This window comes from Orbicella franksi, chromosome 9 (genome assembly GCF_964199315.1).
Source record: "Orbicella franksi chromosome 9, jaOrbFran1.1, whole genome shotgun sequence".
Classification (NCBI taxonomy): Eukaryota; Metazoa; Cnidaria; class Anthozoa; order Scleractinia; family Merulinidae; genus Orbicella; species Orbicella franksi.
In genome coordinates, this window is record NC_138153.1 from 1,875,005 (window position 1) to 1,897,392 (window position 22,388).

Sequence of the window (22,388 nt, forward strand, 5' to 3'; positions counted from 1 at the left end):
GGCATACATAGCCTATAACTCCTACTGTTTCTCTTACTCTTACAGTTATGTATATCAAATCAAACAACCGACAAAGTATTTTTTTCAGTAAAAATAACTGTTCTCTGTGTGAGAACGATAGGTTTTGAAAAATACAAATAAGATCAAGCAATAGAAAACAAAACAAACAGCCGATAAAGTCCTCTTCCAGGAAAAATAATTAAAGCCCAGTTGAGAACGATCGATTTTGAAGAACACAATAAAAAGACAAGAGGATTATTTGTGCAATGCTGAGCCATAGTAAAACTGCCATGATTCTATTGAAATTGAATAATTTGTAACTTTGATGATCGCTTTATCTTTTCAAGAGGCCGCATTCATCCAATGTAACCGTATTTTTATAAATTTAGCTATATTTGTAGATGTTTGTACTCACAAGAAAGCTAATGAGCAAGAAACAGTCTCCAAAAGATTTCAGAACACCTAGCCCCCATTAAACTACTTGCTATTCGAAGCATCTCTGCGAAAAATGTGTTGCATATGCCAAAAAAAAATTCACCAAAAAAGTATCGTTAAAAAATTGTAAGCCAAGAAGTACCAAAATCACAGATAAATCAATATTAATCGACAAACTGAAATTAATTGTGATCGATGTCATCGATCAATCGATAGAAATCGATACTCACACGCTGGTGATATTTCATGTTATCAATTTTATTAGACTTGCCAATCTTTATGGGATCAATTGACATTAAGTCTTTCTTCGTTAGTTCACGCTGTGTACGTTTGATTGGGAGTTTTTAAATGTAGGTTTCGAAGACCCCGAATCAAAGTCGCCTATGACTGTGAGATGTTCGGTTGAGAAGCAGTTTACGAGAGATCAGGTCTCGAGAGCCTTGAGAGACGAGGCTCTCGTATCGACACGAGACATTCGTCTTACCAGAGCTTTAAAAAAACTGTAAGTACCCCTACCTAAACCTCTCACAAGATTTTAATTAGTTTTAATTTAGTCGGGGGTCTAAAGATCATAAGTTTGTATAGTCATTAATCTGTGTAATCAAAGGCAGTTACAGTCGAACTTCCCGTAAGCGCTTAAGGGAGGTGGTCGCTTAGGAGAGCTTAGAGGATCCACTGTACAGTACTGCACTGGCAGCCAGTAAAATTGTTATAGTTTAGAGTCTTCGCATTCAACTAAATCTTTCATCCTCAGCAGCATGATCTTCTTCACTTCTTCAATCCCGCACTTCAACTCTTGATCGCCATCATTATTCAGACGTGTTTGAATCCCTTCTAGAAGAGTGTCTTTCTTGTTTAAACGAGCGCATATCACAAATGGAAACCCAAACTTCTCTTTGTAAAGCCTGTTGTAGTACTTCAGCTGTTGAATTTCTTCCGGTGTAAATGTAGTTATTCCAGCTTCTGTCTGCTCTCTTTGGGATTCGGGCGTTAAAGACTCCAGTCGCTCGGCAAGGTCGGGATGACTACGCAAAATCCCTCCTCTTCCATCTTTGGGCAGCTCGTCGATAAACTGGCACATCTCTGAGACGAAATTGTCAAATGAGGAGAAAGGCCTTCTAGCGCATACAGCAGCTGCACAAAGCGATGTCATCTCAACGACGTTACCAAATTTATGGATGAACTCTCCATAATCAAGTTCGTTCACGGCAGAAATGGTCAATTTGGAAGCCATCTTGAAAATAGTCTATATTCAGTAGTCTTACATGAACCATCGTTGGATTTTGTAGTGCCACTGACATGACCGCAGGCTCAGTAATTGAGACCGGAGGGAAAAAAAACTGTTTTCCTCTGGGAATTATATAACATCATGGCAATTCACGCACATTTTAGTGTGGCGGATTTTGTCGTTTTCTCTTTAACCTTACTTGCATCCATGGGTATTGGAATATTCTATTCTAGAGCCGGAGGAGCACAGCAAAACAACAATGAGTATTTGATGGCCGGTCGAAGTATGTCCAGTATTCCTGTTGCCATTTCTGTTCTCGCGTCCTTCGTGTCGTCCATTGCAATTCTTGGAAACCCAGCTGAGGTCTACACGTATGGTTTTCAGTATTGGATTCAGTCGTTCACGAACTTTATTTCGGTGCCGATGATGGCACTGGTTTTTTTACCAGTGTATTACAATCTTCGTTTGACAAGTAGTTACGAGGTAGGTCGACGTGACATTCATTTAAAATTCACTTAAATCCATCGCCGGAAATTACAGACTACAAGTCACGGTGAAGTTACTTTGTAACAAGGGTCAGGTTAATTTATGTTTTGTTGTAAAATTGGGTTATAAGCTGCCGAGTACATAAAATTAAGCTTACAATCCTGGTGGGGGAGCCCTCGATACTACGGGACATGTAGCTTATCCCAAATAATAGTCGCTGTGTCTCTATGTCCGGCAGCCGGACAGGTTTTTCAAGATATTCCGTGTCTGGCAGTCAAAATTATTTGTTAAAAATTTCAGTTAATAATGTCAAATCCTTGTTTATATGGCTGAATACTAATTTCGCTGTGTCTGAATGTTCGGCAGCCGGACAGGATTTTCAAAATACTCCGTGTCCGGCAGTGAAAATTATTTTTTAAAAATTTCAGTTAATATTGTCAAATCCTTGTTTATATGGCTGAATACTAATTTCGATGAGCCCGGCACCCGGTATATCGGGATTTATAACGTAGACTATTATAAAATGACCGGCAGTCAAAACGTTTGAATAGCACTCCGGTTAGCCTGAATAGCACTCCGATTAGCCTAAATACATGTAGCTCTCCGGTTAGCCTGCTTACGGTTAGCTTTCAATAATGCAAAGGGTAACTCTCTAAATACATAAAATTCCGTAAAATGCCGGCCGGTTGCGGAGGCACAGTGTTAGAATTTTGTAGAATATCCTATTGTTTGCTACATGTACGACGAGAAAATAGTTCTCCAGTACGCTTGTCCTCAGATAAAAGTCTCTTGTTCAGGGTCACTTGATTACTGATAATCAACCTTAGCTATGGTGTTAGAGACTGTCCCAATGATTGGTTTTTTGCAGGCTATTTTTCGTGCACTGTGAAAAAAGTGATCATGTAAGACTCACTTGACCTTTCACCCCAAATCTGGTCAGGGAAAATGCATTCAAAATCAATTCATTACAGTATATCAATCAAATGTATTATATTATTATTATTATTATTATTATTATTATTATTATTATTATTTAACTATAAAACATTGCAATAAGACAAAAGTTAAAACCATCACGGTGACAAACTCTAAAAACTCTAAAAAACTCTAAAAAGCGATGACATTTCGACATTTACTCAACGTCATTTTCAAGTCAAAATGAATAAGAAAACATTATTTGAATATAAATGTACAAAACAAATCCTTAGAGACTTAAATAAAACACTATTAAATGCAAGAAATATTTGCACGCATCGCATTCTTTGATTAACAAATTTCTACGCAATATCGACAATATTACTGCGCTTGATGATCCAAGTGATGGCACTTCTAATATCGTGGTACCACTACCATTTAAAGATCAACAATCAGCCAACTCAGTAAAAAGAGAAATGCAAAATCTGAGCGCAAAAATTGGAGTACAAATAAAGCCTGTCTTTCAGTCAAGAAAGATCAGTCAAGTCCTCGCCCCGAAAGAGAAGAAGCTGCCGATTGTCAACAATCGGTGCGTGGTCTACAAATTTCAATGTGATCTGTGCAACACAGATTATGTTGAGTACACAACCCGACACTTGCACCAACGCATTGGCGAGCATAAACGTTCTGCAATTGGAAGACACTTGGAAGACCATGGCCTATCGAAGTCTGATTTGAAGGACAAACAATTCTCGATTTTGAGGAAATGTAGAACGAAGCTTGACTGCTTAATATTCGAGATGTTGTTTATTAAGGAGCTAAAACCTGGGCTAAATACCCAGAAGGACTCCGTTCGTGCTAAACTGTTTACATCACAGTGCGTGCAAATATTTCTCGCATTTAATAGTGTTTTATTTAAGTCTCTAAGGATTTGTTTTGTACATTTATATTCAAATAACGTTTTCTTATTCATTTTGACTTGAAAATGACGTTGAGTAAACGTCGAAACGTCCTCGCTTTTTAGAGTTTTTTACAGTTTTTAGAGTTTTTAACCGTGATGGTTTTAACTTTTGTCTTATCGCAATGTTTTATAGTTAAATTATTGACAAAGCCAATTCTTTTACGTATTATTATTATTATTATTATTATTATTATTATTATTACTATTACTATTACTATTACTATTACTATTACTATTACTACTTATACGATCAATTATTGTACATTTTTAGTTTTAATTTTTAGAATATACCAGGGTCATGGATTACCTGTCACTAGCTGATTACTTTAGTGAAGTGTAAACCCCATGTTACCAGTAAAAATGAAGTATCGTATCATAAATAGGTGTTGTATCATATCTATAATGCAGTTTAATTCAGTTTAGATATTATGGTATTGAAGCAATTAAAAAATGTTTTACTAAAAATAATCTTGTGAATAACATGTTGTCTCATTTAAATTGCCTTGCAGTACTTAGAGAGAAGATTTTCCTTCAGTGTACGGATGTTAGGATCTGTAGTATTTGTAATACAAACAGTGAGTGAAAGTAAACTAGTAAAATTGGAAGTGTTTTTTTCCTGAAAAGACAAATCTTTCTAATTTCTCAAATTATTCTTAGTTATTTTGATAAACAGCATACTTGGCTTTTTTTTTAGGTGCTGTACACTGCTATTGTATTATATGGTCCATCTCTAACTTTAGAGTCAGGTAAAAAGTAATTTATAATTTATTTAATTAAATATAAAAAACAAATAAAAAATAGATCGCTTTAAGTGTGGAAGTCTTTAGCACTACTGTGCTTATTGAGGACACTGAAATGAGCAAACAAATATTGTAAATTGAACAGAAACTTCTTAAAAATCCCAGCTGGCAGAGGACTGACCAGTTGGCTATTTACAAAACATGGAGGAGTTGAATCTGGGACCACCAAATACAAATCCACTCAATGACAGGGAGGATGAATTGAACCCGGGACCCCTGGATTACAAATTCAGCGCCCTAACCACTAGGTCACGCTGTCTTCACAAAATATATATATGTATATTGATACCAGGTATCTAATAAAAGGTATAATATTATTAGCATTATTTTGTGTAAGTGCGTTGGTGACATGCACATGGCTTTAATTTACTGAACATTAATGCTATTATAGTCTGTACATTTTATATCTGGTGTAAGTTTAATTTTAGAAGTGGGTCACTCCTGGTGAAACATGCATCTTTTTTACCATCGACTTATTCAGTTGTCCTGGACAGAATAAGTCGTATAATGATCACCCAGCAACTGTGTTGTGTTTTATGTTTTAGTGACAGGGTTTCCATTATGGCTTTCAACGATCCTAACTGGACTTGTCTGTACTTTTTATACCACTGTGGTAAGTGTAATAACACGGTAATAAATATTAATTTGTGTTCAAAAATTTACTGTTTTAAGGTTGTTTTTTAGTTTGTTCACAATAGTAAACTGCATTTGATTTCAATCATAATTGCCCATCAGTATCTATGCAGTAGACCAAAGCAGTGGTTTTATGTTTCAGTCAGGCTGCCATGGTATTCACACCTGTAACAAGCTTGTTGCTCAGTACAATTTGGCAAAAACAAGCTAGGTCACCTGGACCATCAAGGTCCATTCAAATCTATTTTAAAATTCAGTTTCATAGTACATGAAGTTTTCAATAACCAAGCAAAATAAATGGCAGAAAATGTTTGGGAACCCACTTTCAGTTTCTTTTGTCAGTGTCCTTTAGGCCTCGCTACTAAGCTGTATAATATGCATGTCAAAAGTGACCCACTGTTCATGTACATGTATTATTGACATGGAGGGCATGGAGTTCCCGGTGTAGTGGCCTGGCCTTGTTCCGAAATTACATTGGGGGCATCTGTAAAAATAAAAATCCTCATTCGTTGTAAACTGCTCAATTGCAGTCTGTCTAAGACCCCCGCAAAGTGTTGTAAAGCGCATTGAGCATATGGAAATGCGCTATATAAATACCGTCATTATTATTATTTATTATTATTATTAAGAATACCAGAAATAGCAAAAACAATGGTGAAACACGGTGTTCATACAGTATTTAGAGTGCGACCCCTAATTTCTATGTAATAGTCTGTGAAATATTATATTATGTTAGTGTAAATCTTGCTAAGGTCAGAGGGTATGAGATATCATAAATTGCATACATACAAGTTTAATTAAATTTATAAACAAAAAATGGGTATATGAGGATTATCCCTCTTTCATACTTTCAGGTTACATGACTTGTATATTTGTCTTAGAAAGAGCTGGTACCTGTATACTTTTATTAAAGCAGCTTTTTTTGTTTTAATTTTTCTCTTTCAGCTAGTTTGTTTATCAACAGTTTTAAAAATTTCAACAGTCTTATGTGCAAGGCTTCTTAGCTACTAAGATATTATTGTATGGATAGAGTGGTTTTCAATAAAGTGTCGCAAGTAATCAGGTAATTGCTTTGGTGTCGGTTTTTCTATGGTTTGAGATTGGTTGAGTAGTCTAACTGGTAAGTAATTGGTTTGGTTTTGGTTTTACAACACTCAATTGAAAACCACTCTATAAAAAGTTAAGTACAATATTACTACTGGGCAAATCTTTGCTGTCTCACTATGATGAACACATACTGTATTTGTGTTTCCTCTTCAGGGTGGAATGAAAGCTGTAATATGGACTGATGTATTTCAAGGAGTTGTTATGTTAGGAGGCATGATAACAATCATTATTGTTGGGACAGTTAAGGTTGGTAGTCTGGGCAAGGTGTTTGATGTTGCTTACAAAGGACACAGACTTCAGTTAAAGTAAGTTTAGGCCTAACACTTTTATTAAATACAGTGAATGATCCAGAAAGTATTCATATCCCCTCTCACCAAATGCTACTTGGCATGCACCCCCTCCCCTCCCTGTCCCCAACCTGTACCTGTATACCCCCTCAGAATTTCCTGTGATCTTCCTTGGGGGTGGGTATGGATGTTTCCTGAAACTGTATTATTATAAAAATAATTTCTTACTTGCCATAGCATGGCTAAAATCCTTCAAGTGCTGTATAAATGTATTGGAATAGCTTATTAGAATGATAAGTAACCAATTAACAATTAGACTGCAAGCTTATTTTTATTTGCTGATAACAAAGGTATCAAAATCGACAGCGAGCACCCCAGTTACGTGTATCTAGTAACAATAGTAATCTTGTGACTCATCTTTTAACATCCTTCTATAACATTGATTAACTACAGATTAAATGGTTTTGCTTTAGTTTTGGTAATTACACATGACGTGTTATGCACCAGTACCATTGCCTCAAGGGATTTCTGTTGAACAGAAGCAGGTTCATCAACCATAGCAAGTCTCATGTCTTGCATGTACAATTTTCATTGATTTTCTGTAAAAAAAATTTAATGTATAAATACACTTAGAAAGTTTGCACATGCAGTCCATTCCATGTGCATGTGTATGTATTTATTTATTTACATATTACGTTTTCTACAGTTTCTCTGTAGATCCAACTCGCCGAGACACATTCTGGGCTTTTGTTATTGGTGGTGCTTTTCAAATGCTTCCAGTTTATGCTACCAACCAGACCGCTGTCCAACGCTTCCTGACTTCCAAGTCTTTCAAGTCAGCGCAAAGGTAAATAGTATATCAAATGATTATTTGGGTAGCCTGAAAAAAAACTTGCTATTGATGTTTTGGTTCTGTTTACTGAATATTGTGATCATTTTGTAACAAAGGATAAAGTTATGCAATACAAACGCAACAGCATAGCATGACAGTGAGGGTCTAGACCAAAGCTATTACAAAAGGAAAGCCATAATTACATTTTTTAGGAGGAAAGACACGAAATTCTGATGACATGCTGGAAATGGTTTGATTTTAGTCCACAATAAGCACCCTTTTTCTAGTAACTGCTCTTGTTTCTTTGCCAGAAAGTTTGCACAGCCACATGCAGTCCATTGCACAAGTGACATATTTCCACATTTAAGGCTAATAAATTAGATGATAAAATTGTTACACCCTGCTTTTAATCTGAACATTGCACTCAACCCAACGATGTTGAGTTACAGTATCTGTTGTTTGTTGTTAGGCATCATGTTAAGGCAGGTATATAATATTGTATACTGTGTGTGTGTCAGGTGAAAAAATGAGCATCTTAATTGTCCCTAAAAATTGTAGACTCTCCACCGAGTGTGCTCCTTTGAACTACCAAAAGAAAATAATTACCCAGTGTGCTAAATTGACTGTAGATAATTTATGAGTACGCAGTTATAATTTACAGGTAGATTTAACATTAATACGTTCTTGTTCAAACTCTAAGCTAAATACATGAAGCATTCCTTTACAACATTACCATGTTTAATTTGGCAATGATTTTGTTTGCTAGGGCTGTCTGGATGAATCTGCCGCTCAACATTTTCAGTACAACAATAACAGTTTTAACAGGCCTGGTTATCTATGCATTTTATGCTTCTTGCGATCCTAGAACCACTGGAGAGATATCCACAGATGATGAGGTACATGTAATTTTTTATCTTTTTGAGCCCTCAAGGCAAGTATTCTACAAGCTGTAGAAACTTGAGAAGAAAGCTTGTCATGATAATTTTATGTTAAAACCTTATGCATCTGTGAAAACGATAATGATTATTTTACTTGAATGTTTCTTCAGTTGGGAATTAAAAATGCCAAAGAGTTAATTCTATATGGATTGACCTCAGGAGAATTACTGCCAGGGACTCTCTCATAAAAGTGGCATGGGAAGTCTCAGAAATTTTGAAAGGAATCTCTAAAAGGCTAAAATAACAGATTGAATCAGCATTTTTGTTCCATCATTTTTAGAATCTGCTATTAACTACGTGTAAAATTAAGCCAAGTTACACAATTTACTGGCACAATAAATCAAACAGGGCTTTGAGAGAACACAAATAACACAAGCTTCTGTTGGTCAATTCATTCTGTTTGTCATTCATTTACTCTTTTTATATGAAAAGGCCTCAATTGTCAGAAGGGCAGTGGAACAATAACAAATAAATATTAACCAATCATATCACTTCCGGTACCTCAGTTATTCTTAATACAATTAATTATCCAGCTGAGAGCTTAAGTTTCAAAGGTACAAGGAAATTAAACACTCAATGAGGTGTAGCGAAGCTGGGTATCACTCATAGATTTACAAATTGAGAAATTATTATTTCAACTGGTAGTGATACTCTTGCAAACGATATCCTAACTTTTTTGACATATGTTTACATAGAAAAGGAATCCAAGATGGGTACTGAATAAATCATAAAGACATGCTTAAGCATTGTATTCAGTGGAAAAACAACAATGGTGCATAAACAATCACATTCTCCTATTTGCAATGGACCGTGACAAGTTGGGAAACAGCCACTTAAATTATATATTTGTGTTTAAACGCTCCTTCACACATTCCAAGCTTAACCGTACAAGGAACTTAACCTGACCTTAACATGTTTGCAATAATTTTACATGTCACGTCTGCTGATATTTATTGAATCCTTGATGTTTATTATGTGTTGTGCATAAGTTCACTGCATGTAGTTTCAAGGATGAACACTTTTTTACAGAGGTTATTTTAAAAAGAATTGGTTGTACACTGTCAGCAGAAGGTTTCAATAAATCAGTAATTCACAGCTTACATGTATGTCAATGACATCATTAGCCACCTAGAAGAAAGTATTCTAATAATTGACAAGTGCTAGGTAAATAATGGGGGTTTTTTTGCATTCTTACATTGAATAAAATCTCTGTCTCTTTCATATTATTATTTCCTTGCAATACAGATCTATCAAACCATAAATTTCTGGCATCAGCATGAAAAATTGGTGAAAAATATAAGTTATAAATTCTATGAAAACTTGGTCTTGCCAATTCTTGTTCTGTAACCAAATCCCAAAAATGTGTAATTGGTATGATGGCATAAATATGTGGACACTTTACACCAAGGAAACTTTGAATGTATTTTTAATTTTTATTATTTATTTCCTGCTGAAAAACACCCTAACCAAAGGATTACAACTTCCTAATTGACAAACTCTGTGCTATTTTCTACGCACTTCCTGCAAAATCTTCCGACAACAGTGCAGGAAATACCCGAAATTATTGCATTCTTTGCGGAAATTACCTCTAGAAAACTTGTGAATTCAATATGATGGGTGACCAGTTGTATCTTATCTATAAATATATGAAATGATATTGTTTTTATCCCCGTTTCAAGAAAACACAGCATTGTTATAAAAGCGGGAATAGACATCTTTACTAATTGTTACTGATTCCAATGAGTCACTGGCTAAAACTTTATTAGCTTGTGTATGTCAGGTTTCTCTCGATAAAATATAACTGCCTTTGATGATTGAATTAGTTCACAGGTTTTGTGTTTTGACACATACAAACAGAAACTAACCAGAGCTCACCATATGAAAAATTGCGACAAAGACAACGTAATCATCATACTATTTAAGCTCATAGTAAAGTTGTAAAACTTACGTAAGATTTTAAGCTGCTGTAAGCTTAAAATTCCAGCTTTAACACGCAGAGAGAGGAATGAAACAGAAATTTGTGTTATTATCCAAGAATTAGCACGATTAAGACATAAGCTGAAACTGATTTTGTGCATGTTAGAGTGAAAATAATTGAGTCAAAGCGTGTTGTAGGTTATTGTTTTTATTAGAGGGCACCTAGAGAACGCTAGAGGTGTAATTACTCAAATTCATGGTTCTAGTCAACAAGGGTTCAACAAGGGTTCAACAATCTTGCCATCACAGTCTGCTGTATGGGAGTCCCCACTCACAAACCCTTCTACCCCCTATCAGGGCTTAACCTTAGAAAAAGTACATGTTTCTGCAGTGGTCATCCATTCTGTGGTGAGGGGAGTTACAATTCTCTTATTTGTTTCTTAGTAGGGATTAATGGGGATAGGCTCATATGGAACAGGAAACGTAGACATCACCTTTTACACAGTAACCCCTGAGAGTGGCTTGCAGTCATACAGTCATGTACATCAATCAATCAATCAATCAATCAATCAATCAATCAACCTTTATTTTAAAACAATGGTTTTCAAAGCTACAAAGCTTGTGGGGTCATTTAACAAAGGATCTAATGTGCTAATGGACTTCATAAAAATTATCATGTTTATTTCAATCTGTAGATCTTACCATACTTTGTGATTGAAGTGCTTGGCAAGTTTCATGGTATACCTGGAGTCTTTGTAGCGGCATTGTTCTGTGGCACTTTAAGGTACATTGCCAATAATATCATTATAGTTTATTCTTTCAAGTCAAGTAGTGTTTGGACACAGGCTAATAATTACTCCTGCAGTCAGGAGAGGCACGAACAGGGAGATGGTTTGTGTAAGAGCACAACTCAATGACTCTCTTTGGGACCCGATAAATGGGTGCTCCAGTAGTTCTGGAGTTAGTTTACATGATCTATATCAAAAACAGTTTTCAAAAGCATAAGGGCCTGTTGGTTTTCCATGTGCAGCATTGAACAAATGCTGCAACGGTTACCGTATAAGATTTGCAGTGAAGGAGGCAAACAAGAGGTCCACCATTGCTATTGTCCCCATGTTGCTTTATTGAGCAACTGACACACACCAGTACTGCAGAAGTCCTTGCCCCTTAATTGTGTCTTATGTATAAATATTCTCAGTGAGTGCATTCTTTTTTCCCTTTTTTCCTGCTCAGTACTGTAGCATCAGGACTCAATGCTCTGGCAGCAGTAACAGTTGAGGATTTTGCACCTATGGTGGTGCGACACATCCCAACTGAAAGAGAGGCACTTGTGTCCAAGTTGTTAGGTAACAGTAAACTACTGGATGTATAAATACATACTGTATTGCAGTGTTGTGTAAAGGGCTATACCCCATACTCTTTTGTATGCATTGCATGCCTAAATAACTAAGAACATGTGTGTTCAACAATAAGCAAAGCTTTTACAAAATGAAAAAGAAAGTAACATTTATTTAGTTGTGTGTTCCTTTTTTACTGTCTGTTAATTCTGAGAAGTTGTTCGTCAAGACGATAATAATGTTGTTGATGATTATTTTTTCGTGTCAGTGGTCTGCTTAACAATGTTTTGATTTGTTAGAGGAAATTTGATGTTGATCAATGATTTTTTTTTTCCAACTGACTGACTGACTGTCTGTCTGTCTGACTGATTGCCCCAGTGACTGACTGACTGACTGACTTTCATGAGTGTGTACAATTAAACAATAAGATTATTCACACTTGATTTCTATCACGTGATAGTTGAGGGTGCAGCCCGAGTCAACTATCACGCGATAGAAATCAAGAGCGAATAATCTAATTGTTTTAGTATAAATCTACTAGTCATTCAAAACTTTATCCAAATCCTCTTCACAGACACTCCACAGACACGAAAACACAAAGAAGCAGTCGTCATTTTGGTAAAAACTGCACACTGCTATGCTACTCACTGTCTATCATAGAATAGAAAGTGAGTGGCATAGCCAATCGGAGAATGGAATTCGTGATGGAATGCTAGTAGATTTAAAACTCAATAGAAAGTAAAAGAGAGAGGAAAATCACTCTTTGATTATTAAAATTCAATTTCTTTTGCTTGCACCATCATTAAGTAGACAGATCATGCTAGTTTTGTGCTTCTTTCAAGTTACTCTGTAGTACTTCTAACAGCTTTTAGTGTAGGCTTTCTTACAGGGTATTTTCTCATTTAATCTACAGTATGCATTTATGGCCTCATCTCGCTTGCATTGGCTTTTGTGGTCTCAAAACTTGGAATGATATTACAGGTACGTGCTGCCGTTGTTAAGTCTTGAGCTGAAGTAAGGTGCTGTGAAAAAGTGATGGAAACAAATATTAGACAAAATGTGAGTCAAATTTCAGGGTTTTTAAAGCGTATCACAGTATGAACTAGTACATGTAACTTAATGACTTTGTTCTTACATGTATATCATTATCTCAGGTTATCCTGATATAGGTGCTGTGCTTTTTAGTTAGCGATTACCTGATGTCATATGAAAACTTTGCCCACAGTACTTATCTTTGTGAAAGATACTGTGATTGTATCATTAAACACTGGCATTTATATAGTTTTTAAATATTCTTATTTGACATTCTTGTCAGATGAGTGCAACCATGTTTGGAACCACAGGGGGTCCAATGCTAGGTCTCTTTTCTCTTGGTATTCTGACAACTCGTGCGAACTCAAAGGTAAGCCAGACTACTTCTGCATTCCGTGATTGAACATCTGTCTTTAATTAATTTATGCCGTTGATTGTTCAACTGTTAAATGAAATTGATCTGCTCTTAAGATATCTTAACTTTGAGATTCGACCTGAGACATTCCACAATGATGACTTAGCCACATTGATCTAAGTTGCAAGGTCAATTTTTTTCCTGCACCAGTGCAATAAAATTCACAAATTAAAATCTTGTTTTGTTCAGTGCATGTTTGTAGAGAAAATATTTACCAAGAAGTACATGTTAAGTTGGTTGAAGGTAAAACACGATGTCATTGCATTTCAGGGTGTGTGGATTGGAGTGGCAGCTGGCTTTTGGACAGTCACTTGGATCAGTATAGGAGCACTGATACACCCACCACAGTACCCCACACAGCCCATGTCTGTATCTGGGTGTCCCAGCAATGTGACAAATTTTAATATGTCATCAATACAACCAGCACCAAGGTAAGTATTCGAGATTGTAACCAAAGCAGATAGACTGGTTGAGAAAATTGAGTGGGGATTATGAAGGCTTTTCTTGCACTAAGCAACCCCTTTTAAACCAGCTCTGTTTTACCTTCACTGTGGATGTCTTAGATGCAACTACACAACTTTAAAATAAGTCATACACGTACAGTGCAGCTCAGATATATCCGAACCAAAATATACGCGTAATGCGCGTCAGCCCAATACGCGTATACGCGTATGCATATACGCGTATGCATATACGCACATACGCGTATGCATATACGCACATACGCGTATGCATATACGCACATACGCGTATACAGCATATACGCGTATGCCTGATTAGTATGTATGAGCTAACCTATTGTTTCTTCTTTTCTTATCAGGTCATTGTTGTTTTCAATGGCTTGACAGCTTGCCACAGAGCGAGAAAGAGTTTTCTTTATTTTGAATACGCGTACACAATATACGCGCGTATGCCTACAGACTAAGTAAAATGTTAGCTGAAACTAACATTTTGCAATTGGGCACTTGACTGAAAATTAACTGACTGAATATTGATTAAAAGAGAGAGTATTTTGTCGTTAAATCAAAAATTTACTATTTTTTTTTTTGTCAAATAGAACCGGGGATACACGCTTCAACAATCCCATCTTCATGGAGCAAACATCACAACCGAAAGATAACATCTTCTCGAAACAAAGTCTGAACACGGTCCAAGCAAGCGACTTGGAAACGTGTGCCGAAACACACACCTTTTCCTCGAAGAAAATTAAAAATAACAAAATGTGAGCGGCGCACCATAGAATCTTCGATAAACAATTCTTTTGTCAGGAAAAGAGTAATATACTATTTGAATGAACGGTTTGTGTCAGATACCGGAGATATCACTTTCTCGACAAGGTCGAAACGCTTCAAACAATAAACATCTCGCAAGCGACTTGCCGACGCATGCCGAAACACAGAACTTTTCCTTGAAGAAAAAATAACTAAACGTGAGCAGCGCGCCATAGAAACTTTGATAAACATTTCTTTGGCTAAAGAAAGAGCATTTTACCGTTTGAATGAACGATTTGTGTCAAATAGAACCGGAGATATCATTTTTTCGACAAGGTCTTCGGAACGCTTCAGACAATGAACATCTCGCAATCGACTTGCCGACGCATGCCGAAACACAGAACTTTTACTTGAGGGAAAAATAACTAAACGTGAGCAGCGCGCCATAGAAACTTTGATAAACAATTATTTTGACTAAAGAAAGAGCATTTTACTGTTTGAATGAACGGTTTGTGTCAAATATAACCGGAGATATCATTTTTTCGACAAGGTCTTCGGAAAGCTTCAAACAATAAACATCTCGCAAGCGACTTGCCGACGCATGCCGAAACACAGAACTTTTACTTGAGGAAAAAATAACTAAACGTGAGCAGCGCGCCATAGAAACTTTGGTAAAAGGAAGAGCATTTTACCGTTTGAATGAACGATTTGTGTCAAATAAAACCGGAGATATCATTTTTTCAACGAGGATCTTCAGACAGTAAACGCTTCGCAAACAACTTGCCGACGCATGCCGAAACACACAACTTTTCCTTGAAGAAAAAATAACTAAACGTGAGCGGCGCACCATAGAAACTTTGATAAACAATTTTTTCGTCAAGGAAAGAGTATTTTACCATTTGAATGCATGATCTGTATCAAATATAACCGGAGATATCATTTTTTTCGACTAGGATCTTCAGAACGCTAATTCAGACAATAAACATTTCGCAAACGACTTGCCGACACGTGCCGAAACACAGATCTTTACTTGTAAGAACATAAAGTTCACGTGTTAAAATAGGGAGTTCAAGCGACTGTATCGATTTTCTTCCCATTTTTAGTAGCTTAAGGTCAAGTGTTGATAAACGGTAGTTTGTCGGTGAATTTGCGAAGTGATCGAAATATGATAACTTTTATTGACCAGCTGACGTTTTAACAATATGCAAATTTCGCTTTGAAGCCATTTTCATTCTCAAGAAACATAATGTCCTTTGTTTGACTAACAATGCTTCACATAAAGAAACTTGTGGGAATGCATAACAAAGAGACATATACGCGCGTATATACGCGTATATATGCGCGTATATACGCGTATATGTGCGCGTATTGACATACGCGTATACGCAAAATACGCTCGTATGATACGCGTATGCGTAGTTCGCTTATATCTGAGCTGCACTGTATGAAATGTGCAGATATGTGGTCTGTGAATGAAACCAAACTGAACGATTTCCTTGGAGTGTAGTTGCAGCAAAGTTGGCAAAGGGGTTCTACCTGAATTGCATTGTTACACACACTGAAATTTTAAATTTTAGTTTATAAACCTGCTATAATAATGATGACCGCTTTATTGAAGTATCAATGTATTTAGTATTAACTACTAATTGGGGACACAACAAAAAAAAGGTTAAATTTATTTACAATTAAATAAGTTTAAAAAGAAGTGTATATACAATCAATCTGCAAAAATGTATGTATAAGTAGTACATGAAGACAGTAGGCATATTATAGGTAGTCTTTAAGAATTACAGAGGTTACAACAATTATTGTTGTTGTACGAAAAAGACGTGAAGTCTTTTTTCCTAATGTTCTTTTTGAATGATTCGATATTCAGAGAGCCTTTCAATTTCTTATCTACTTTCGACCGTATGCACGGTCCTTGATATCTTAGAGAATGTTTTCCATAGTTTATAGTATTAAAAATAGGAATATCAAAATCACTATTTCTAAGTGAGTAATTTATTATTTTTAGAGTTATTTATAAGGCTTTTGTTGGAATTTTTTCGCAGCATTGCTCCTCATTCTGTGTATGCGTTGTCATTCTTTTGGTATGGAATACTGGGATTCTTGATCACATATATTATTGGTTACCTTGCCAGTTTTATATTCAGTAAGTATATCTGAAGGTTTCTGTATGTATGATAATGGACAACAAGATTATACATGTATTTGTTTGATAACGAGCGAGAGAATTTAGTGGATCTTTGAGGCCGCGTCCACACTCCGCCCTATTCGGTGGAATTTGAAAATGCAGCTTGAGAACGCAGCAGGCAGCTTTATTTCCACGGCCAGGCCTACCGTCCATACCAATCACGAACTAACTACACTCATCACGAAAACGGAGCTTTTCAAAAACGCCTCTTCAAACGGGAGAATTACGAAAACGCAGGCTTTTCGAAAACGACGGCGTCGCGATAATCATGTGATATTTTTTTCTGTTTGAGTTTTCCTCAAGCACAATTCCAGAATGACCGTTGGTTGTTGTGTTTTCAAATTCCTCCGGCGTAGTGTGGACGGAAAACATTTGATGTGTTTTCAGGGTGAAACTTCAATTTTCAAATTCCTCCGGCGTAGTGTGGACACGGCCTGAAACATTTTTTCTTTATTTTGTTAAATCGTATTTTTGTTAAATATTATTTGTATGGTACTATGTAAATAGTGTTTCTTGCATTTTATTCTCTAATATGTCTCCTATTACCGTGTGGCACTAAATTTTTACGGGTGCTAATTTTTGCGATTTTAGCGCTTTTTTCTACGATCCGCCAAAAAAAGTTCCCGCAAAAAAAAAAATTCCCACAAAAATTTCCTCCTCAAAAATTTATTCCAGTGGCGAAAATATACATACAAACATCACAAGTAGAATCTTGCTGTTGTCATTTATTCAAGACGTCTCTTTCGTTTAGACCAAAACGATGAATGAGAAACAAAACGTTCAGAAATTAAGAAAAGTTAAAGGAATACAGGAAAGGATCGTTAGAAGGTAATCCAATGAGAAGAGCATCTACAATTCCGCAAGTGCACGATATACTTCTGATAGAGTGACACTGATTACTGAATTACTGTGTTTTACTTCTCTAGATGTTGTTTCACTTGTCAGTTGTATGCAGTTTAATGGAAAAATGCGAAAATGGTGTAATTTCAATTAAACGCGGCTTCCCGAAAATCGTAGAAAATTAGTACCTAGCAACAAAAACCAGTCTTTTACAATCGCAAAAATTAGTTCCCGCAAAAATTTAGTGCCACACGGTAGTAGAAGGATTCTTCCTTCCAGCCAGTTTTTTTATGTATTGTTGAAGTTCCTTACTTGCTTACTTACTATGAAACTATTAGAACGTAGACTAAAGAAGTAAAGTTTTTGCGAGTGTGCGTTTCTCCGTCTATCTGTCTGTCTGTCTGTCTGTCTGTCTGTCTATCTGTCTGTCTGTCTGTCTGTCTGTCCGTCTGAGCCCTGGCCGGGGATATTGTGTTGTGCTCTTGGGCAAGAAACTTTACTCTCACTGTGCCTCTCTCCACCCAGGTGTATAAATGGGTACCGGCGAACTTAATGCTGGGGGTAACCCTGCGATGGACTAGCATCCCACCCAGGGAGAAGTAGAAAATCAACTAGTCGCTTCATGTTTCTGAAACTTGAGATTAGCGATTTACGATTTTGGATTATTGGAATGGTTTTCTTGGAACATTGAGTTTGAAGAACGAAGTACTTACTAAAAACCATTTCTTCCTACTTCGCTCATTCGTCTGCCATTCCCTCCATTTGTTCTTTAGCTGGTTTGTTTGCTCGTTCCTCTCTTCGTTTTTTCATTGGTTCCACACTGATCATTTCTTTCTTTTAGCAAAACATGAAGCTGAAAGAATAGACCCAGCATTGTTGTTCGACTACTCTAAATTCTGTTCCTGGTGTAATGGATCTTCTCGTCGACAGTCACTTAGTGGTGTGCAGAGCTCTACAGAGGTAATGACGTCATCTTTATCCTTTGCCCTAATAAGGAAGCTCAAGGGGGGGATCGAAATTTTTGCAGTATACTCATGAGGTTTAAAACGCTTGAATAGCCATAATCAAACTAGGTTTAGTCTCTGGAATAATAAAGCGTGATTGGAGCAGTTTTCTGATAGCGTTCAGTGGCGCCTTTACTGCAACATGCTGTAAACCAACACTAAAGCAACCCAGTGGCCGATCACAGCAATAGCAACCACGCAATGAACTCGAGCTACCCTGTCAAACGCTGTAAACACACGTAACTGGCGCGTAGCGCGGGAAAATGTAGGTGACCAAGTCATGATTGTTTTTTTTTCTTTACATGTGATTGGCTAAGAAGGTGACGCGAGAATTTTTTAAATAAGGAAAGCCACTTTCCACTTCAAACTGATAAATTTTTCTTTGTCTTACACTTCACAGAACAAACAAGAAAACAGCGCACACACTGAAACAGACTGACTAACTGACACAGATCAAATAATGTGAAAGACCATTAACAAAGGAGTAAACTAGAGTTATTAACAGGACAGTGGCATACTTTTACCACACTAATTTGCTACAATTGCAACTAATGACGTTTGCGTTAAGTCGGCTGTTACCAAAACTGTAGATACAGTGTACTTGAAAATTTGTTTTCATTCATAAAGTAACGTACATTTAATAATGATGATGATGACGATGACGATGATAATTATGATGCTAATGATGATAAGCATAACATAAGAAGTGAATAACAAAGATTTTTTCCACATACCGCTTACATATGAATAGAGGGGAAGTGGCAGGGGTCTTTATATCTTATAAACTTTTCCGTTACACTCAGTTCAAGCCTGGGGCTTATCATAGTTGAAATACAATCGAACTGATCGCAGTCATACTGCAGCTTTTCCTTAATCCTATTGCAGTCTACCACAGTCATACCAAATGTGGTGCAACAGACTTTTTTTCTTGTCCAGAATGTAGTCTCCCGTTAACCTACTGAAACGTTAGTTATGAAAATAAAATATTTCTTAACATTCCACGTACTAATGATTATGTTTAACATCTAAAATATCGAGTGTGTGGAAACAGTGTCGAATGCTTCTTTTAACTGACGCGGACACTCCAAGAAGCATAACCAGTGAATGAGAGTGAGATAAAAAGAAAACTGGGACGAGTGTGAAGCGTTAGCAGGGGATGATGGGAAGGAATTATTTGTGCCCCTGATGACGTAAAGTTATATGGACTTACGGATCCAGACTTCCGGAGTTTGAACCATGACCAGATTGACATGGGTTGTGTTCAGACACTTTACTCCTGCAGTGCCTTTCTCCACCCAGGAATGGAAAATGACACTGGACATTTCTTACAGCAACTTAACAAAGTGTCGGAAGATGGTCGGTGGTCTGTAACTTGCGATGGACTATCCATTTTTGGGGTTTCTCTCAATCCCAGTTATAAGGCCTGTTCAGAGATAATGCATTCTCAGCTTAAATTCTTACGATTTTTCAGCTTTCAGTTAAAACTTTAGCCCAATTCTTAGCTATCATAAAATTTGGCAGAACTCACTGAGATCGAAGCTATGAGTTTAAGGACCCGTTCTTTCTCATTTGACGATCCAAATTTTGACCAGTTTCTCGTGTATCGGGTAAACCCCATCGAGACCCTCCTGTTAACTTTGAATTAACTTCAACTTCTCTAACTCAAGTCTTATCGCTTTTTCCACACTAAACAGCAACTTTTCGTTCTCCAAGACTTTAATCAGGTCAGTAACAACGCCATACAATCATCGAGCACGCTCACGTGACAACGCAATTAACAGAACTTAACTTTAATGTGCACATAACATTTAATTCGATTTAATGCTCGCAAAAAAGGATAGGGTATAAACCGCATTGCCTTCCATAAAACTTCGACTGAGTTCTTAACCTCTGTTAAGTACCACCGTGCACAAGCTTCAGTTAAGACGTCTTGATATAATTTTTCCCTTCTTGAACTTCATTCCGGCTCCATGTCGCTATTATACAAGTCAAATGGTGTTGCGGTATTTACAGTAATTTGGACACATACGAGGAATTTTAATGTTTTATGTGGTAAATAAAGGACACTGTTGCTGACGACAGTTTTAACTTGGAGTCATTTGCTTGCCTGAAGGGAATGTTTTGAAATATTACTTGAGGCCAGTTTGCCTTACAGCAATTTAGATGCACAAGAGGCATTTGGTATTTTTCTTTCGAGAAGAGGTTGCTTGGGGAGTTTCAACATACGGGTCGATTTTGGTCTTTTAAAGTCAACTTCTTAAGGTTCAATCGAATATTTTTTTGGTTCGTCTTCTTTTTTTACCGGGGGGTGGGGGCCGTTTGCATGCCTGTTATTTTTCAAGAAAAATTGTTATCTCCCGTCTTTAGATTTCTCAGGTTACGGGTGCTGGTTTTGTTTCACTTGATTTTGTTATCTTAGGCCCCGACCATACTAATCCGTTTTCGAATGAAAACGCATACTTTTTGATGCATTTTCGCCTATCGTCCACGCTAAAACGACCGAAAACGTTGATGAAAACGGAGATTTCGTAGACGGTTTCAAAAATGGAACCTTTTGAAAACGCTCCGTTTCTAGTGTGGATAGCCGAAAACGGAGGCTTATGAAAACGGTGTCGGAAAAAAAGCACCATATACTGTCGTCTCTGTCAGCATTTTCGGACTTTTCAGTCGTTTTAGTGGGGACGATAGGCAAAAACGCTAGTGTGGTCGCAAATATTTTGATACTAGTGTAGTCGGGACCTGAGTATACGTATGACAGTTATATTTTTCGCGAATTCGAACCTTATCTGACTTAATTGAAATGAGAAAACGTTACGGGAAGACAAGCATGTTACAGAGCGTTAAAGAATCGCACAAAGTTGCGTTTCTCGTTTTTGGTGATGCATGCTTGATTGCCGCTTCCAAAGCCCAAACACGGAAAAGGGCGCGTAGGCCGCGTTCTCATTGGCTGAAAAACTTAAGTAAAATGGCATGTTTTCCTTGCTTGGAAAGAGTGCACTGGACAACTTTTCAAAACATTTGTCATGTTCTGCAACCACCTTGATAAAGCTCACACTATGGTAAAATCCCAAAAATTATTAAAATCCCATAGCTAACGCATCTTCCCGAGTTTTTTGTGAGAGCATATTCCCGGGAATTATTTTTCTCACCTTTGCAAGTGGGTTAAGAAACGGTAGGGGTTGTACTTTACGAATTTTTATTACTTTAGGTGGCCACTGCAAAATCTCTCTAGAGTGCGTCACAATTTAGTTTAGTCTCCAACTTGATTTTTTTATCATTGTGGTTGTGTTGTTTTGCAGTCAGATGAACATACCCCTTTTATGAAAGATCAAGAGTGTAACATACAAAGTTAAGACTGGAAGAAAAGAGGGCTGTTCATAACGAGACATAGGAGATCTACAATTATCCCTTAGTGGCTTTATAGTTCACCTGTACAATTTGCTGCAAGTCTATATCTTGTGGTTAATCATTTATTTCCTTGATTTAGTGCTCACGTGAGGTTTTCACTTGTCAACAACTAATATTCCCTCTTCTACCACTTAAGAGTAGTTTGAAATAAATCTTGGATAAGACTGGAAAATGAAGAAGAAATTATTAAATCCTTATTTTGTAGCTGTATTTTTCTTGACAAGAGCATTCAAATTGATGTTGCACTTTCACAGTTCCCTGCTACTGTAATCAGGCAACTGTGCGAATGGGTTTTTAGTGGGTATTTCAGAGAGATAATTTTCATCATACATTACACTTTGGAAATGTGATCAGTGACTTCTACCTGTTTTTTGTAATTATGGAATGACACTTCTTATCAAGTTTCTT

At 36.8% G+C, this 22,388-nt stretch overlaps 2 protein-coding genes across 4 annotated transcripts; one reads left to right on the plus strand and one right to left on the minus strand.

Annotated features, from left to right (window-relative positions):
• Position 1: 1 nt before the first annotated feature.
• On the minus strand, positions 2–1,685 carry LOC145497030 (2-oxo-4-hydroxy-4-carboxy-5-ureidoimidazoline decarboxylase-like). Its single transcript, XM_081476810.1, has one exon. It carries the CDS (start codon positions 1,667–1,669, stop codon positions 1,145–1,147), a length of 525 nt encoding a protein of 174 aa, XP_081332936.1. The 5' UTR covers positions 1,670–1,685; the 3' UTR covers positions 2–1,144.
• A 53-nt stretch (positions 1,686–1,738) lies between these two features.
• On the plus strand, positions 1,739–22,363 carry LOC145497025 (sodium-coupled monocarboxylate transporter 1-like). Of its 3 annotated transcripts, none has more exons than XM_081476803.1 (15): positions 1,739–2,146; positions 4,535–4,600; positions 4,720–4,771; positions 5,371–5,438; positions 6,719–6,870; positions 7,559–7,699; positions 8,451–8,580; positions 11,235–11,323; positions 11,773–11,885; positions 12,790–12,857; positions 13,192–13,278; positions 13,594–13,754; positions 16,586–16,686; positions 18,410–18,528; positions 18,973–22,363. In XM_081476803.1, the coding sequence occupies exons 1-15, from the start codon at positions 1,805–1,807 to the stop codon at positions 19,009–19,011; spliced, it is 1,728 nt and encodes a 575-aa protein (XP_081332929.1). In that variant the 5' UTR covers positions 1,739–1,804; the 3' UTR covers positions 19,012–22,363. The 3 variants fall into 3 exon arrangements, with proteins under 3 accessions (XP_081332929.1, XP_081332927.1, XP_081332928.1); XM_081476802.1 differs by having other exon boundaries at positions 1,741–2,146; positions 21,872–22,363; XM_081476801.1 differs by having other exon boundaries at positions 18,410–22,363.
• Positions 22,364–22,388: the final 25 nt, after the last annotated feature.

Excerpts from the sequence above, each read along its gene's own strand:
- LOC145497030 (XM_081476810.1), bottom strand. The coding sequence starts at position 1,669 with ATGGCTTCCAAATTGACCATTTCTGCCGTGAACGAACTTGATTATGGA.
- LOC145497025 (XM_081476801.1), top strand. The coding sequence starts at position 1,805 with ATGGCAATTCACGCACATTTTAGTGTGGCGGATTTTGTCGTTTTCTCT. Across the intron at positions 4,772-5,370 it reads ATCTCTAACTTTAGAGTCAG|TGACAGGGTTTCCATTATGG; the intron begins GTAAAAAGTAAT and ends TTTATGTTTTAG. Across the intron at positions 11,886-12,789 it reads ACTTGTGTCCAAGTTGTTAG|TATGCATTTATGGCCTCATC; the intron begins GTAACAGTAAAC and ends TTTAATCTACAG.